The sequence below is a fragment of the Triturus cristatus genome, chromosome 12 (genome assembly GCF_964204655.1).
Source record: "Triturus cristatus chromosome 12, aTriCri1.1, whole genome shotgun sequence".
NCBI classification, from domain to species: Eukaryota; Metazoa; Chordata; class Amphibia; order Caudata; family Salamandridae; genus Triturus; species Triturus cristatus.
In genome coordinates this window covers 13224297-13243672 of record NC_140595.1, presented here as the reverse complement: position 1 = coordinate 13243672, position 19376 = coordinate 13224297, and the positions used below count along the sequence as shown (strand labels likewise).

At 43.6% G+C, this 19376-nt stretch overlaps 1 protein-coding gene across 1 annotated transcript in view; it reads left to right on the top strand.

Moving 5' to 3' along the window:
• The window catches only part of GZMM (granzyme M), a 35578-nt gene extending 16637 nt beyond the window's left edge, over nucleotides 1–18941 (top strand). Inside the window, exons 4-5 of the mRNA XM_085640098.1 lie at nucleotides 1463–1726; nucleotides 15684–18941. Coding sequence (XP_085496224.1) covers nucleotides 1463–1726; nucleotides 15684–15878 — 459 coding nt within the window. The 3' untranslated portion in view covers nucleotides 15879–18941. The remainder of the gene's footprint in view (nucleotides 1–1462; nucleotides 1727–15683) is intronic.
• Nucleotides 18942–19376: the final 435 nt, after the last annotated feature.

Sequence of the window (19376 nt, the reverse complement as noted above, 5' to 3'; positions counted from 1 at the left end):
TGGACACGGAGTCGGCAGTGGCGTCGTAGATAGCGTTGGGTTGCTTTTTCTTCTGTTGCAGCACAAAACACACAGTCCTCAGTGCTGAGGGCAGAAGAGCTTGAAGTCTTGCTGTTCCCGAGACTTCTTGAACAGGGGGCAAGCTCTCCCTCAAGCCCTTGGCGAAACTCACAAAAGTAGATTGCAGAAAGTTCAGTCCAGTCCTTTCACTGCCCAAGACAGAAGCAGCCACTGCAGGCCAACACAGCAAAGCACACAGCAAAGTTGTAGCTCCTCCTCACAGCTTCTCCAGCTCCTCTTCTTCTTGGCAGTCTTCTTGGTCCAAAGGAGTTCTAAAAGTCAGGGGTCTGGGCCCCAATATTTATATCCCAAAATCCTTTGATCTCTTAGGCAGAGAGTGTCTGTGCCCAGCCAGAACCAGTTCTGCCTTCTCTGGTGTGACTTCCTGGCAGGAGGTGGAGACGGCATGGTCAGAGGCAGACCAGGCCCTTTGAGGTGCAAGGAAATCTCCTCCCTCTTCCCTAATTACAGCCCAGGTCTATTCAGCCCTTTCCTGAGCAACCTAGACTATCTGGAGCACTCCTGCTCCCCAGCCTTCTGTCATCCAAAACCCAAACAGCCAATCCACATTCCAGCAGAGGCACACGGTATTTTCAAACACAGAATATAAAAATCACCTTAACTGAAAGATGCATCTTTAGATTCTGAGTTCAGGCATACTAAACTTTATTTTCCTACCTAATTCCTTGGGCAAGTTATCTTTATAAGATGTTACAGGAGCACTTGCACTTTACCACTGATCAGCAGTGAGGAAAGTGTGCAGAAACACTGTACCAGCAAGAACAGAGTCACAATATAAATGGGACAGAATATTGATTATAAAATATCGCCAGGTAAGTACGTCTAGATTTTCTCTAGCTAACTCCACATATATATACCTACGCTGTACATATATCTTCAAGGTGTAAAGATGTGGAGTTAGGAACGGTAAATCTGTACTTCCCTTTCAGTATTTTGTCCCTTGATAGTCTGCTATCTTGCTATTGTTGGTGTTGACAGTCTGTGTACAATTCAATCTGTAAGATGAAGCAAATGATTGAGGAATATTTGTAGACGATCCAATACAGGGAGCCAAACTCTCTTTCTCGGCAAATAGTTGTATTCTTCCTGCATTTTTTCTTAGGCCATTTAGCCCAAGTCTGAATCTTTCGCCACATTATACAATGGTGCTTTGAAGGGGTCCTCTACATGTGACACTTTACACCCCTCCATGCACCCCAAGGAGGCGTGCATGTTCAATACAGACCCGAGTGGTGATTTTAGGGGGTTCTGTGCTTGTAGCACTTTAAACCCCTCTATACAGACCAAGAAGCTATGCATATGCACCACAGTCTAGGGTGAAGATTTCAGGGTCCTCTCTGGATATTACACTCTAAACCCCTACTTCTCTGTCCCTCTGCAGCTGAGCAGGAAGGCACAGCTGAATGAGAATGTGACTGTTCTCCAGCTTCCAGGGAGAGACAGACGTGTGGCCCCTGGTGTAGTGTGCAGCGTGGCCGGCTGGGGCTCCTTGAAGTATAATGGGCCAACATCTAAAGCTCTACAGGAGATGACGCTTAAGGTAATCGACAGCCGTGTGTGCAACAGCAGCCAGGCCTGGAATGGAGAAATCTCTAAATCCATGATGTGCCTACAGGGAGTGAAGGAAGGCAGCTTCCCTTGCCAGGTGAGGCCTCACAAGCAAAACTTGTATTATAATGTATGTGTTGTACTGACTAGTGAGTTCCAGCTCTTCAGTACACAACCACTCAATGTAAAGGAAGGCTGTATTTCAACGTGTGTGTTTTTTGCAGTGCCAAGATCAGAGTTCCTGGATCCTATGAGCTGTTAATGGCCTACACAGGCTTGGGCTAGTGTATCAATGCACTTGATTGATTTTATGTCGGCAGGAATGCCAGCAGGCCTCAAGCAGAAGTCTGGATAGCATGTCCTGTCACAACAGGGCTGGTATAGTGCTCCTGACACCTCAGAACACTTAAAACGCTGTGATGAAGAGGGAGGCGGGGGATGAGAAGAAGAGTGAAGATGATTTTATGGTGGGCGGTTGTATGGATCGAGCTGATCTAGATGCACTTAAAGCACTCCCTTTAGCCAGTTTTCAATCTGATTGTGGGATTCAGTTTTAGTGAAGTGGGTGGCATCTGTTGGACAAAGCAAAGACAGTGTTCCAAGTGCAGTATGTATGTGGTAGAAAAAAGTATCAGATACAGGTGTGTGTTGCTCACTTATTATTAATGGAGTGAGATGTCTTTTATTTGTCAGATTTATATAGCGTTTCCTTATGCGAGACATTGAAGCTATAAACAGAGAGCAAAAATTTACAATTCACCACTGAAAACAAAAGTGAATAGAATTAAACAACATTATTAAACAGGTAGATGTGTCTGGGAGACCTTCATGTTGGAAAGGTCAGACCTATTAACCATCTGCATTTTGTAGTACTACAAAACGCTATTCACAAACCTGTGTGCAAGTTTACACCTCAGCCTCTTCTCTCTTTTTCTGTGCTGAGATCTACATCCTGAGTGCAGAGTCTCCGTGCAAGCAGGTGTACGTTTTGGTACTGACTGTGGGCAGGACAGACGGGAGTGGCTGGAAAATGAAGACTACTTAATTCTGAAGTGGAGGGGTTAAGGGTGGAGTAAGGAGGGGTTATGGGAGGGTCAGGGCGGGGTTTAGGAAGGGATGTCTACTCTCCCACAGAAGAATAAGCCCATTCCTATTCACAAATTGCACTTCTAAAGTTAATGCAATCAAAGAGGGACCCAAAATGGTAGTAAACTACTCTAATTCAGAGCTGGAGCGAATCCAGCACCACACACTGCCCCCCACTAGTATTCCCCCCCCCCTCCCCCCCCCATAGAACTCAATTGAGTTCGGGACTTAAAATAAAACCCATAGGAAATAATGGTAAATGAGATTAATGTAAGTAATTAAAAATATAAATAAATATAATTCAATGCAGTCAGGGTGGAGATATTTGCATAATAAAATATGGTACAAGGTATAAAAAAAAAAATTTTACTTACACAAAAGTAGTTCAAATATGGTTAACATTACATTTTTATTTATATTTATTTTAAATGTAGAACTAAAGAAAAAATGATACAGCACTTTTAACTACCATCTTAATTGAAAAATAAATTATTTAAAATATATTAAATTACAGTACAATTCTCTTTCTCAAGGTTAAAGTAAAAGAAAACAAATTCCTACCTACAGTTAAAAAAGATTTCTTTTTATTATGCATTAATAAGTGATCTATTGAGTTATTTTAAGTAATTTGTCTATATTTAATAACATTTGTTACATTAATTTCTAAATACAAATAAGTTATTAAAATATTTTATAATAAATGAAAAATATGTACTATTTTTATTTTTTTACTGTCAAATTATGTGTATTTATATATATATTTTTTTTTGTTTAAGAATTTTTATTGAGTTTTCAAGAGAAACAAAACACAAAAATACAAAAGTAATACAATCAATTAGGAAATCAAAATTGTACTTACAAATTATAGAAGCCAATTAATAAACAATTTAAAAATCCCATAAAATGATCAAACAGTAACGGGAAAGAAGAAAAGAAAAAGAACTAAAGAGAAAGGGGAAAGAAAAGTAAAAGGAGGGTAGAGACCAAAGAAATAAAGAACATAAATCATAGAATATAAATCATAGAATACCAATTGTCCTAAAACCACATAAGATACCAGAAAAAAGAACCAGATTAGGGTAGAGGAGCATGTGAAGAAAGATGAGATGTAAAAGGTAACCAGAGAAGATCAGATTTAATTTTTTGAGAAAGGACAGAAGAAGAGACACTGGCAATCCGATGTTCATCGCAAATAAAATTCCACCACATTAATGAAGATATTTTCGAATTGTCCTTCCAAGAAGATAAAATGACTTTGAATGCCAATGCAATAAAAAGATCAAACAATAAAGAAATAAAAGTGCAGTCATCCAAATCAGGTGATGAGGAACCTAAAAAAACATTATGAAATGACAAACTCAGATTACAATTAAAAATGTTCATGCAAGTTGACCAAACCGATTCCCAAAAAATCAAAACATTGGAACAATCACAAAGTAGATGTCTCAAAGTGCCGGTATGCTTAGAACAAGACCAGCATAGTGGAGATGAGGAAGGGGAGAACTTGGATATGCAAACAGGAGTAATAACAGCTCTATTGTAAATAAAATACAAGGATTGAGTTATACGGACAGCAGCAGAAATTTTAAATAACTTAGACCATAATTTATCCCAGACATCGATAGTAAATGAAAGGGATAAGTCTATTTCCCAAGCAAGTTCAGTAGGAGATTTAGGTCTCTCGGTTTTATGCAACAACAATAGTTTATAAACAAGAGCGGCTTTAGGTTTATGCACAGGAAATAGACTGTATAAAGGTGTTAGGGGAGTAAGGGATGGTGGGGTTGCAGGAGAGTCAAAAGAAGCCAACTGTAATTGTAAAGCAGCTGAAACTAAAAGATACTCGGTAAGAGAGATATCAGGAAGTTGAAATCGTGTTTGCAAATCAAGGAAGGGAATAACAGAGTGTTGAAGAATTAATTGATGCACAAAAATAATACCCTTCTCCTTCCAGTGTTTGTAATAGAATGATTTACCCTTGTATTTAAGAAATTTATTATACCAGATAGTAGAAGATAGAAAGCATTGAAATGGAGTTAACCCTTAGTGAATGTATTATACAATACATTTTGGGGATATTTTATAATAGGGTTATTAGAGATGAAAGTACAATTAGACATATAAAGCACATTCTGAAAAGAAAAATCCTTTAGAGAGGAACGCTCAAAAACAATCCATCTTGGTATAGGGGTATCAGCAAAATCAAAGGATAAAGCAAAGGACTGTTTGATTATAAAGGCTGAGTGATAAGCCTTAAAATCGGGAAAACGTACTCCACCTTCAGACTTAGGGCGTTTAAGTTTTATAAGGGAAATAAGTGGGTGTTTCTTATTCCATAAACATTTTACACAAATGGAATTAATTTGTGACAAATATGAAATGGGAATGCGAATAGGGAACATAGACAATATATCAAAATATATAAAGGACATGAGGTACAATCATCATTTTTATAGTATCTAACCTACCCCACCAAGAAAGATAAAGTGGGGTCCAGGTAAGAAGCAAAGATTAATGCTGCAAATGTATATTTAATTGTGGCAGGTAGGGAAGCAGAAAACCAAATACCTAGGTATTTAATTTTCGTGGGGCACCATGTAAAATTAGTATCATTAAACATATATTGATAACATAACGAGTTCAGGGGTAAAACTTATGTCTTAGAGAGATTTAACTTATAACCAGAAATGCTGGAGTATAACCGAACCTCATCCAAGGAGGGGGGAAGGGATGTAAGAGGATTAGCCATATATACCAATATATCGTCAGCATATGCTGATAATTTAATTTCTAAAGAGTTATAAGTAAAGCCAGATATATGAGCAATAACCCGAATACGCTCGAGAAAGGGTTCAAGGCAAAGAACAAATAACAAAGGGGATAGAGGGCAGCCCTGACGCATACCACGAGACAAAGAAAAAGATTTTGAAAAGTGATTATTTACAAAAATACTGGCCCGTGCACAGGAGTATGATAATTTAATATAGGAAATGAAAGTTGGACCAAAACCAAACCATTGGAGGGTTCTAAACCTAAATTGCCAATTAATACGGTCAAAAGCCTTTTCGGCATCTAGCGACAGCGCTGCAAGAGGAGATTTAAATTTTTTTGCATGAGAGATAACATTTGCACACATTCGAGCATTATCTGCTGCTAATCTACCCTTAATAAATCCAACTTGATCAGTCTTAACCAATAATGGAAGAAGACTCTCAAGACGAATAGCAAGAATCTTTGCAAATATCTTACAGTAATAGTTAATTAATGAAATAGGGCGATAGTTTTTACACAGGGAGTGATCTTTGTCAGGTTTGGGAATAATAATTATTAAAGCATCCATAAAAGAGACAGAGGCCTTCGCATCATTAATAAAGGAATTAAACAGTGCCAGCAGCTTAGGAACAAAAATCGATGCAAAGGTAGAATAAAATTCAACCGAAAAGCCATCCGGTCCTGGAGCCTTTGATTTTTTTAAAGATTTAATGGCCTTAATAATCTCTTGTGCAGTAACCGCAACCTCCAATGAATCAAATTCACTGGGTAAGGATGGTGAGAAGGAAGGCCAGAAAAAAAAATATCTAAATTTTGATTAGAAGGATTCGTGTCATCAGAGTAAAGGGACTCATAGTAATCATGAAAGATATTAGCAATGTCGTCATCTGAGGACACTAAACGTTTAGTGGATTCATTTAAGATGGGACCAATATTTTTACGTTCAGATTTGTTCTTTAAATAGTTGGCTAACATCTTACCGGCTTTATTTTGGCCACCATGATATTTACATTTAATTTTAAGGAGGATGTTACAAGCTTCAACTGTCGCAAGTTTGTTAATTTCAGATTTGGCCTTAATGAGCTCATGAAGTGCCGAGGGTGATTTGGAAGTGAAGTAATTATGCTCCAATAATTTGAGCTGTTGTAGTAAAGCTAAATATTTATTTCGAGCAATTTTCTTTTTCTTAGATACATAAGAAATAGCAAATGCCCGAAAGGAGGCCTTAAAAGCATCCCAATTATTAGAAACAGAGGTTGCTAAGGGATTATTAAACATGAAAAACTCTTTAACAAAGGAAGTAGCTTCTGTAATGAAAGTAGAATCCGATAGTAAAACATTATTAAGCTTCCAACGACTAAATTTTTGGGAGCTTAACGAAAGATCCAAAACAGTAAGGACTGGTGCATGGTCAGAGATGAAAATTGACCCAATCTCCGAGGATTGAAAATACGGGAGTAGGGATTTACTGACTAGAATATAATCAATCCTGGACCGTGTATGGTGAACATTGGAAAAAAACGTGAACTCAAGAGAATCCGGGTTACATGTTTTCCAAACATCAAATAAAGGACAAGAGGTAATGGCCGATTGAAAAGCCTTGTGGGATATGTCTGGATGAAACTTGGACTTAGATTGTCTATCAGAAAAGGGGTCGATCCATTGGTTAAAATCACCAGCAATAATAATATTAGGACAGTCAAAGGAGGAAAGTAGAACCTTAATGTTATGCCAAAATTTGGGGTCAGGTTTAACCGGACCATAAATATTCAATAAGACCAAATCCTTGCCCTGCACAACAACCCTGGCCATTACCCATCGTCCATCAGCATCATTTTGCGTAGATACAATTTGCACAGACAAAGATTTATGAAACAATATAGCAACACCCCCTTTCTTACTAGAGGCAGGGGAGTAGACAACTTGACCTACCCATTGTCTTTTCAACTTAAGTGATTCCGCTTCAGTCCAATGTGTTTCTTGAATGAAAGATATTTGAGAATTTAATTTGGATAAATGAGAAAGTACCTTCTGTCTTTTGACGGGGTTGCCAAGACCACGAACATTCCATGTGACACAATTACACATAATGGAGGAGCGGAGGGGTACAATACGTAAGGAGATGATACACTTCAGGGATACAGCTAAAAAAAAAGAGACACCAAAATTGATCACAATAAAAAAAGTATACAGTAAAACAATACACAGTTCCAAAGGACATATGCGATAAACAGCACATTATCAAATGAATAAAAGGACATGTAAGAAAGCGAAAAAATGTAACAAAGCGAAAAAAGGAAGAGAGAATAGAAAAAGAAGTGAAAGAAGATAGATCAAGGAAAGATATCCAGATCTAAAAGACAACAACAAAAACAGATGCATGGGGTGTAACAGCACCGACGAGAGATGGAACGACAGAGAAAAAGGTAAGACTAGAAAACTAAGAAACAGCCATACTAAAAGAGAGAGCTAAAAGATTCGAGGACATTAAGGAAGAGAGGGAGAGCCAGTTGCAGGGAGTGAAGATAGGTTTTGAAGAAACAATTTCAGTTTAAGAGGGTCATCAAAAGAACGAGTGGAGCCTTCATGTGTGATTTTACACAAACAAGGATGGAGGACGCCATAACGAATATTCAACTGTCTCATTTGAGGACGAAGCGCCAGAAATTCCTTCCTCCTTGCGTTGGTCGCATTAGATAAGTCTTTTGAAATAAAGATGTTGTGACCTGACCAAGTAAGTTGACGTTTTATTTTGGCAGCTGAAAGGACTCGCATTAAATCAGTAAATTCCCAAAACAACATGATAATACCTCTAGGTTTAGAAGCATTAGGTTGAAAACGACCAAGTCTATGGGCACGTTGAATATTTAATGCAGGATCAGGGGAAATGCCTAAGAGCTCAGACAGAAATTTCTTCAGGAAGAGAAGCAAATCAGGACCCTCCAGATTTTCTGGTAAACCATAAAGGCGCAGGTTGTTACGCCGATTGCGATTTTCAAGGTCCTCAGTGTGAAGCTTAAGACGTTGGATTTCCTGTTCCAAAAGTGGAATTTTAGTAGAAATATCCTGAACATCACTAATATGCTGCTCCATATCGAACACCTTAGCTTCCATAGTAATCCATCTATCCTCAATTAGTTGGAACTTCTCATTAGTAGTAGCCATGAAAGACTTAAGTCCCATTACTTCATCCAAAATAGTGTCAAGAACAGGATTTTGAGAGGATAGAATGGGTGAGGGAGGGTCATTCTTGGCTCTCTTGGGTTTGGTACCAGAAGAAACTGCTCTAGCCGCATGTGAAGCTTCGCTAGCCATCTTGAAATGATAGGACGGACGAGAGGTGATTCTCAATAAGGACTTCCGTCTGCCCATCCGTCAGAAGAAAACACCACACTCTTCAACAAGTCTTCGGAGACCAAAGAAATGAAAAAAGCCACACAAAAAAAAAAATAGCATGTGCAAGTGAAGAACATCACCTTCCGTCCGCACTCTGATGATAGTAGACACTCGTGAGCAAAACAGCGTCACAACTAAAAATGACAAATCACCAAGAGGCTAGGAAATATGACAGAAATAAATCAAAAAGATTAAAATAGACACATACTAAATATAAAATAGAGAGCCAGAGAAAGGAGAAAAGAGTGCAACTGGCAACACCTCTGAAGAGTCTCTGAAATTATATTAAAAATAACATGCTGCGACTTGAGCACGAGGTGATGAAGGGAAGAGCATAATCACCATCTGCTGCGAGGCGTGGTAGCAGGCAACAATCATTCCTTATTTTGATACAGCAAGTGGTATGGAATGAAAAATAGAAGAAAACGTTGCCGCGCGTTCATATCCTGAAACGCCGGATTACCTCACAACATGCAGCAATCTGCGAACGGCCAGCACAAAATGGCGGCTGACGCTCGTATTCCACTGAGGTGAAGACACCGCCACAGCTACCGGGTCCGGGAAAGCAGAATCCAGGGTCGGAACGACCAAAATCGCCGCACCGACCCTTCAGCGCTCCAAACCCATCCTCGAGGGGCCCCCAGGGGCCAAACAACAGGCTGCAACAAGCAGAATATCTCCGCGTTCGAGCGGAGCTCAAAATCAAGCCGCCATCTTCTCGCGTCGCGAGACCATGCCCCGTGTATTTATATTTTTAAATATTTTAATTAATCTAATTTACGTTACCTTTATTTCTTATGGGTTTTACAATTCAAGTCCCGTCCTCCATTATTTTCAATGGGAAGGTGTTGCACTACTAGGGTTTGACAATTTATTGTGCTAGACTTGTTACTGCTGTTTTAGTAGTAACTTACACTTTTAAGTTAGGCTCCACGCCCTTTTTTGGAGGATGGAGATGTGTAAGTCTATGCTTGTGACTAACTCTAGCCAAAAGTATTAAAGTTACTCAAAAGTGTAAGGGTACATTTATACACGTGAATTACTACTAGTGTAATTACCTCTGTGAATAGCCCAGTGATGTCTAATCATTCTTTGAAATCTACGGTCTTAAATATTCTATGTGCTGTGCTCTTCCTGTGTGTGTGCATAGCTCTGCAGTGACCAGTAGGTGGCAATAAAGCGCTGTAGAAAACACCTGAATAAACACATGCATTTTATACAGTGTATGAGGTCAGGATTGGTGAGAGATAACAGAAGGAGCTTCCCTAATTAGGTTGAATGTCAAGGGGGTAATAAGCAGGGAAACGTTTGTTTCTTTTCTTTTAAACTTTTCAGTGACTTACAGAGCAACACAGCCAAAAATGTTCACAAGAATAATTTACACTGTACTCACATTTCGCTTTTTATTTACAACACACTGCAGCTCATCCTGTGATTAACAAACAGGAGAACTTTAAAGAATTGCATATATTGTACACTCCCATGTTTGTTCCACCTCTCCTTGCCATGTAAAGTGAGTGAGACGTGTGTACCAGCATATCTGACGCTGCAGTGGTGTCTCAGACGTTCCTGTGGTACTGTCCGCCCGGACGGGCAACCCTTCAGTGTTGGCTGGTGCAGGTATGCCCTTACTGGGCCCCATATGTCCTTGGGCTTAGATGTGTGTGTGTGTGTGTCTGTAGTGGCACATGTGGCTCTGGTCTATTGTTGTATGTGACCAGGTCTTTACATCAGACTTATTTTGGGGTATAGTGCTCCGGCAGCAACGCATCGCGAGTCTGCGCTTCTCTGACAGTAGGACTATTGCTGTGAATCATTTAGTCCCTCCGGGATCGGTCTAACGTAGCCCAATTTAGCCATCAATGGCTTCAGCTCTTCACGACTCCCAGCCATACTTGAGATGGTTGAGGTGATCGTGTGCCAGTAATCAATAACCAGGGTGCAAGGCCAGACGAAATGGAACAATCCCTCACGGAGCTCGAATAGTAATGTGATCCAGAGGGATCACTTCTCCTCAGAACCGCCTCATCGCTCCAGCAGATCAGGAGAGGGCTCCAGACCTGGCTGATCGAATGAACAGATCACCACGAAGCAGCTAGCAGCTCCAGCGCCCTGAGATCCTCACGGGTGATTTGCAGCGCTTTACAAATCCCTCCTTGGCTGATTCTTTGCTGTTTCTTGGGGGTGAAATATGCTCGGCCCAGAAACTTAAAATGTACTAGCTTATTTTTATAATTCTTGAGGACCTTCTTTGTCTGTGTGCAGCAGTATGCCTTCCTTCCGTCTTTTAGCTCGTCCCTGATCTCTGATTCTCAGGCCTGTCTGCACGGGTGCATAGAGCTGTTTTGAAAGCAGCATAGGCACCCACCCAGTGGAATCTGTAGATCTGGTTAGCTGGGTTAGTGTAGGTTGACCAGACGTGTCCCAACACTTTGCGCCGAATTAAACAAATGTCCAGTTTTTTGTGCAGTGCCCGGGTTGAACAGAGAAATGTCCTGGTTTTTAAATAGTGTCTCGGTGCGCCTGCTTACTTCACACAGGTGCTGAGACGGGTTTCTATTGTGCTCTCCATTTTTGCCCTTGGGGTGAAAAAAAAAATCTCAGGGCTGCAGCAGTACCACCCTTCACTGCTTTCGAAGAGACCCGTTCTATCACAGTCTCATCGTTCCAGAACTGAAGCATTTTCAATGTTATGTGCAACGAAGCCATAGTTGCTGCTTATTTAGCTTATGCAGCTAACAATTGACACAGCTAATAGTCATGGCTTGTTGTAGGTGTTTTGTTACTTGTTGTATTATTTATCTGGATAAAGTGAGAGAAGCAGCAAATGTTTTGGGCGGGACACGATGCTAAGCACAGATTTTTTAGCTTATATGTTTTAAGCTATGCCCTTAATTACATCGGCCACGCCCCATTGAGAGATCCCCCAGTTTTGTTCATCCCACATCTGTCATGACACCTGGTCTTTATAGAGCGCTGTATGGGCCTTCAGTGTGCTGCCTTGTTTGGGAGCGCTGGGAGGGCACAGGATGCATGAGTGGTTGAAGGGAGTATGGGGGAAACCTCTGGTGTTGTGCGTGATGAGTGATGATGTGGTCAAGTTACTGCAGCCTCCAAGCCTGCTCGGGTAGTATTTCTGCTACATCTGAAGGCCCTGTGTGATGTAGAAGCGGTGAGACGTCTGCGGCTGCAGTTGTCTCATGGGACATGGTTGGGTGAGATACACAGGGTCAGAGGCAAGCTCTGCTTGCTGTGACCTACAACATGTCCATGCTGTAGTATCCTTCTCCGCACTGCTCAGACCGCCTACCAGGGAGGAAGCTTGGCGCTGGACGGTTCTACCAGATGACCAGAAGTGCTGGCTTGTAATTGGACAGTAACTGCCCCCTGAAGAAAGGCACTCCCCAAAATGCACTTGGGTAATTGTTTTTAAGCACTATGATGTCATGGGTTTTATCACAGCAAAGAATGGATGCATACACAGTGTCTACAGGTGTTTTTATAGCTGCTCAACAGGAGACGCTTATGTACGACAACAGCATGTACAGAGTGGACATCACCAGTAACATACTGCATCTATTTTAGAGTTAGCCTTGTACCGGAGAAATGCCACAGACCCCCCTCCCCCCTTCTCATCTAAGAGGCACATTCAGGCTTATAATCACTGACTATCCCACACCTCAGAGGCACAGACAGGCCTTCTCTCAGCCCTCCCCTCATCTCTGAGGCACAGACAGGCCTTCTCTCAGCCCTCCCCTAATCTCAGAGGCACAGAAGGCCTTCTCTCGTCCCCCCTCATCTCAGAGACATAGACAGGCCTACCTCCTCAGCCTTTCCCGCATCGTAGTGCCTTTTGTCTCCCTTTCTCTTCCTTCTTCCTCTTCCCCTTCTCGGCCTCTGGCATGGGGCAAACTTTTTTGCCATTTTTGCAAGTTAGTAGTTTTGAGGCCGTTCTTGGCATTGTTAAAGCTAAATTTGTCTCACAAATCTGATTTGTAGTCTGTAATTCTTTATCTGTGTCATTGTAGTCCTTTTTCTAAGTCTATGACAGTTGTCAAATGGTCCTACTTTTATGTCGACGGTTACTGAAAACTGTAGTCCTACTTCTGTGTCTATGACCTGTTCGGATTTTTAGTTTTGAGAATCTGGTCACCCTAGGTTAGTGGCACAGATTTAGGGGATGACCCCACATTTCACTAGGTGCAATGGGATTCTGAGGAGGCCACATGGATGTGCTGGTGTGTATTTGTAGGGCTGTGTGTGATACGAGTGCTGAGAGGGTCAGCAGTAAGATAATGTTTGAGGGTTTAAAAGCCCAGGGGTAAGGAAGTTGTAGAAGACAGGGATGTGCCTTGTGTGTGCGATTCACCACCGGTGACTGATAGGGTTGCAGCCTCCGTGCTGTGGCGGGTACCGAGCCAGACTAGGGGGGGTAACAGTAGCTCATGTAGGTCGGTGTGTAGTAACTGCTGTGTTTTATCTTCTGAACCAGGAGGGTAGGTGAGTGATAAAGTAGGACTTGGCAGGGTTCCTCTTTCCCTTTTCTTTGGGGGATGTATTTGATATTTTTATCAGGTCTTCCAGGAGGTATCTGTTATGAAGGGAAGTGTTAATGATGTCAGTGAAGGGAGGGCCCTTGGTGATAACGGAAGAGGAATGAAAGGATCACATGACATTGTCCGAGTATCACGTGACTGAAATGCAAGCTGATGTTGCCTGAGTATCACGTGACACTGGAATGCAAGGTGATGTTGCCTGAGTATCACGTGACTGAAATGCAAGCTGATGTTGCCTGAGTATCACGTGACACTGGAGTGCAAGATGATGTTGCCTGAGTATCACGTGACACTGGAATGCAAGGTGATGTTGCCTGAGTATCACGTAACTCTGGAATGCAAGGTGATGTTGCCTGAGTGTCACGTGACACTGGAATGCAAGGTGATGTTGCCTGAGTATCACGTGACACTGGAATGCAAGGTGATGTTGCCTGAGTATCACGTGACACTGGAGTGCAAGGTGATGTTGCCGGAGTATCACGTGACACTGGAATGCAAGGTGATGATGCCTGAGTGTCACGTGACACTGGAATGCAAGCTGATGTTGCCTGAGTATCACGTGACACTGGAATGCAAGGTGATGTTGCCTGAGTGTCACGTGACACTGGAATGCAAGGTGATGTTGCCTGAGTATCACGTAACTCTGGAATGCAAGCTGATGTTGCCTGAGTATCACGTGACACTGGAATGCAAGGTGATGTTTCCTGACGGTCATGTGACACTGGAGTGCAAGGTGATGTTGCCTGAGTATCACGTGACACTGGAATACTAGGTGATGTTTCCTGACTGTCATGTGACACTGGAATTCTAGGTGATGTTTCCTGACTGTCACGTGACACAGGAATGCTATGTAACAGGCCAGGCTAATGGGGAAGTGAGGAGATCGCAGGCATGCCTGGGCACTGGAGGGCAGGTCAAGCTGAGGAAGGGTCATTCTCTGTCAGGTACACGTCATTCATGACTAGGCCAGCGTCAGAGGCCTTGGAGAGGCGCCAACCTATTGGTGTAAACATTCCGATTTCCTTTAATTTGGGTATGCTCAATGGGCATAATTAGCTTTTTTGCGATTCGTGAAATTTCAGGAAAATTATGCAAAATTACGCATAATAACAAGAAATGCAAACCTGTCCTATTTTACCACGGACTGCATCTTCGCATCAGTTTCTGACATGAGCACATTTCTCACAAAAAGATAGTGTGAGAAGCACAATTCCCGCGAACAGCTGCTGCTCGCATTTAGTTTGTTTTTCTTTCCGCCATCCCACACTATACTTTTGTAGCAAACAGCAGTGGAGTTACATGATGTGACATAATTTAATGAACTTCACACAACAACTGTTATGCAAAATTCCACAGATTACATTCTAATTATGTCAGCTCCTGTCTGTGTGAAAGATGTTCTAAGCCCTTCTAATCTGAAGCTTGAATGTGGCAGTGTCTTTAAACAGTCTACTGCAGAGGCAGCAGCGGCTGGCAGGTAGGCGGAGAGGAGGGGGGGCGGGCAAATGTGTGGTCGGTGCGTGCATGCAAGGTGAGTGGTGAGTAAATTAAAAGAAATAACCACTTTCCTGGCTTGTTGCATGATGTCCGACGCCCTCCTCACTGCTGTCCGTGTTCTGCTCTCTCGCCAGCAAATTCCCCTAACCAATCCTGGCGCTGCTCTCATACTGGTAACCAGCATGAGTGCAGCGCCAGGATTGGAGGGAGCGGCCTCCTTCAGCGCTCTCAAGAACACTGGAGAACTGTGCTTTCTATACCCCAGCTGTCCAAGACAGTTAGGTTAGAGAAGTTTAAAATGTACACGTCTGGCTGGCAGTCGCAAGGCAGCTGGCTATAAAAACAGACTCCCTTTAAACGGAAGTGCACAGCTCGCTGCTGCCACTCAGCAGCAATGGTCCTGCCCTGTCCTGACACTCTGTTCAGGACGGGTGGATGAAAAATAAAATGGTAATAAATTAACTTAATTAACATTTTATTTCATTTCTGGGACTTTCCTGGGGGGCATTTTTGGCAGTGGGGCAACGCTTCTCTGTCCTAATGGAGGAGCCACTCCTGTGCAGGGGGCAATAACTGCAGCCGGGGCCCCCCAGGAAGTTACACTGCATCGTACAAGGCTTCAGATCCTCGTCTGGATGTTTTGTGGGTTCTGTTGCAGAAACAAAGGCATGAGGGGTGTTGGGTGATGTAAGGGTTTTGGAAACGAGACTCTGTTGTCCTCATCAGCTTTGTGTCCTGTGTCCACAGGGAGATTCAGGTGACCCGGTGATTTGCAAGAATGGCGTGCTACAAGGACTCGTCTCATTCAGCTTCAGGGGGTGCAATGTAAAATCCAAGCCCCCTGTGGCAACAGCGGTTACCAAATTCCTTGACTGGATCAGGAAGACGATGGCCTCACCTAGAGAGGACTACAGCAGCGACAGTGAGAACAGCGACTACTAAAGGAACATTAACGAAAGCAGCCTGCAGAAACAGTGCCTGGAACAGCAGTCTACTGACTTAACACCAAGAAAACCACAGTTTACAGAATCAACACCAAGAACTGTAGCCAACAGAAGCAATGCCTAGAGCTGTAATATATAGAAGTGTATTCAAAAGCAGGCCCTAGAACCACAGTCTACAGACACAACGCCTGGCTCCATCGCTGGTTAGATCAGGGCGTTCTAACCCTGTTGTCCCAGTTCCACTTCCTGTAGTTTTGCTTGCTGAGCCCAGGCGAAGTTGTTCCGCTGCCCTAACTTCACTCTTACGAGGTACAGGATATTTACATTTAGATTCACTCTTCTGTTCTGGCAGCGCTGCCTCCTGTGGCCGGATAGTCTGTGTCCCTTCTTCAGTGTCTATTTCGCTATTTTTCTGGCCAAAATAAGAGTCTTCAGAGAGCCTCCCTCTTCTATCTGGGACTTGTACAAGGACTCAGTAGTTGTGTTTCTCACTCTGTCCCAGTTAGTTGAAAGAGGTCTATGCATCTACATTCTCAACCACAGACCTCCTGCATACTCAACCACAGACCTCCTGCATACTCGAAGAAGTCTCTGGATCCCAGTTACTTTCCTTTGCAGCACCAGTTCTATTGTAATGGGTTCAAGTTATGTTACATTCCCTGCAGCTGGCTGGAGGAGGCCTGCAGATCCTGCTCTGTACTCCACAGATTCAAGGATGTCTTCCCAACTCTGTCACATTTCCATCAAAGCTCCAGCTGGCTGGAGGAGGTCTCTGTAGCTCTCTCCATTCCAGGCAGTGATCTCTGCTGCTTTGAAGATATGACTGCCCCCTGCTGACTGTAATATGCCTGTTACGCTCATTGTCACGCCCTGCAGTACCCCTTGCTGGCTGGAAGAGCTCTCTGTGTCTCTCATCATGCCAGGAAGTTACCTCTGTGGGCTACCAGATGTGTGTGCCCCCTGCTGACAGTGGCATAACACAGGCCCCCAAGCCCCCGCCGTGTGGCGGGCCCCCAAGTTCCAGGGGGCCCCCTCAGCACAATACTTTAGCCGGAGAGCTCCTGAATGAGTCTGGAGGGGCCCCTCCACGTACCTTGCAGGGGGGCCTCCTCAAGTTTCGCTATGCCAGTGCCTGCTGAGTAGGATATGTCAGTTAATCTCATCGCTGTCTTCTGCAGTAGCCCCTTTTGGCAAAGAGGTCTATGCATCTCTTGTACACTCCCTGCAGAGTCCCCTGCTGGCTGGAAGAGGTCTCCACATCTCTCTTCATTCCAAGCCGTGGCCTTAGCTGACTAGAAGATATGTCCGCCCCTCCACTGACTAGAATAAGTCTGGTAATATAGTCCTCTTTTCTTGCAGTGCCACCTAGTGGCGTAAGAGGTCTATGCAGCTCTACTCCAATCCCTGCAGCACCCACTGCTGACTGGAAAAGGTCTCTGTATCTCTTTCCATTCCGAGTAGAAGATATGTGCGCAACCCTTTATGCTATGCCTGTTAATCTGGTCTCCATATCCTGAAGCGCCTCCTGCTGACTTAGGAGGTCTATGCAGTTCTTCTCCATTCTCTGCAGCGCCACCTGCTGAAAGGATCCCAGTATCTCTTTCAATGTATTACTGTGACCTCAGTTAATTAGAATGTTTTTTAATCCTCTGTCCTTTTCTTGACTAATCCCCTGCGGGCAGAGGAGATCTGTGCATCACTTCTTTGTTCCCTGCAGCGCTCCTACTGGTTGGAAGAGGTCTCCAGATTTCTCTGCCACTTTCTTGTTGCTGACAACCGTCAGCTGTCTGAAAGAAACCTCTCTATGTGTTCATTCTTTCTGCAATCCCCTGCTACCTTCAAGAGTTCTGTTTATTTCCATATGTCTCTGACGTACTCTCTTCTGAATGGAAGATGTATGTGTATCTCATGTTCATTTTTGGCAAACTCCCCTGCTGGCCGAAAGAGGTCTCTTTATTTCTTCTCTAATCCCAGCATGCCCTAGCTGACTGGAAGATATCTCTGTTTGTGTCTCATTCCTCGCAGCCCCCTGCTGGCTGGAAGAGGTCAGTGCATCTCTTCTCTAGTCCTAGCATTGCGTCCTGCTGGCTGGACTGAATGGATAGGGTCTCTGCATCTCGTGTCCGTCCCCGTCAGTGCCCCGCTGCTGATTGATGGAAAGGGTTCTCTGATCATAGTTTCACTAGGACTATGCATCTCAGGTCCATTTAAGAAAGTGACCCCTGCTGGCCAGATAAAATATTTGCAAATCTTTTCCATTCCATGCAGTGCCCTTTTTGGGCGGTAAGAAGTCTATCCATCCCTCTTTCATTTCCTTCAGTTCCCCCTTTGCGGGCTGGCAGAGAACTGGGGTTGTGCTCCCCCCCTTTCTGCTAAATGCTACAAGTGTGAGTCTCGCATTCATTGTCCCTGAATCAACACCAAGAACTGTAGCCAACAGAAGCAATGCCTAGAGCTGTAATATATAGAAGTGTATTCAAAAGCAGGCCCTAGAACCACAGTCTACAGACACAACGCCTGGCTCCATCGCTGGTTAGATCAGGGCGTTCTAACCCTGTTGTCCCAGTTCCACTTCCTGTAGTTTTGCTTGCTGAGCCCAGGCGAAGTTGTTCCGCTGCCCTAACTTCACTCTTACGAGGTACAGGATATTTACATTTAGATTCACTCTTCTGTTCTGGCAGCGCTGCCTCCTGTGGCCGGATAGTCTGTGTCCCTTCTTCAGTGTCTATTTCGCTATTTTTCTGGCCAAAATAAGAGTCTTCAGAGAGCCTCCCTCTTCTATCTGGGACTTGTACAAGGACTCAGTAGTTGTGTTTCTCACTCTGTCCCAGTTAGTTGAAAGAGGTCTATGCATCTACATTCTCAACCACAGACCTCCTGCATACTCAACCACAGACCTCCTGCATACTCGAAGAAGTCTCTGGATCTCAGTTACTTTCCTTTGCAGCACCAGTTCTATTGTAATGGGTTCAAGTTATGTTACATTCCCTGCAGCTGGCTGGAGGAGGCCTGCAGATCCTGCTCTGTACTCCACAGATTCAAGGATGTCTTCCCAACTCTGTCACATTTCCATCAAAGCTCCAGCTGGCTGGAGGAGGTCTCTGTAGCTCTCTCCATTCCAGGCAGTGATCTCTGCTGCTTTGAAGATATGACTGCCCCCTGCTGACTGTAATATGCCTGTTACGCTCATTGTCACGCCCTGCAGTACCCCTTGCTGGCTGGAAGAGCTCTCTGTGTCTCTCATCATGCCAGGAAGTTACCTCTGTGGGCTACCAGATGTGTGTGCCCCCTGCTGACAGTGGCATAACACAGGCCCCCAAGCCCCCGCCGTGTGGCGGGCCCCCAAGTTCCAGGGGGCCCCCTCAGCACAATACTTTAGCCGGAGAGCTCCTGAATGAGTCTGGAGGGGCCCCTCCACGTACCTTGCAGGGGGGCCTCCTCAAGTTTCGCTATGCCAGTGCCTGCTGAGTAGGATATGTCAGTTAATCTCATCGCT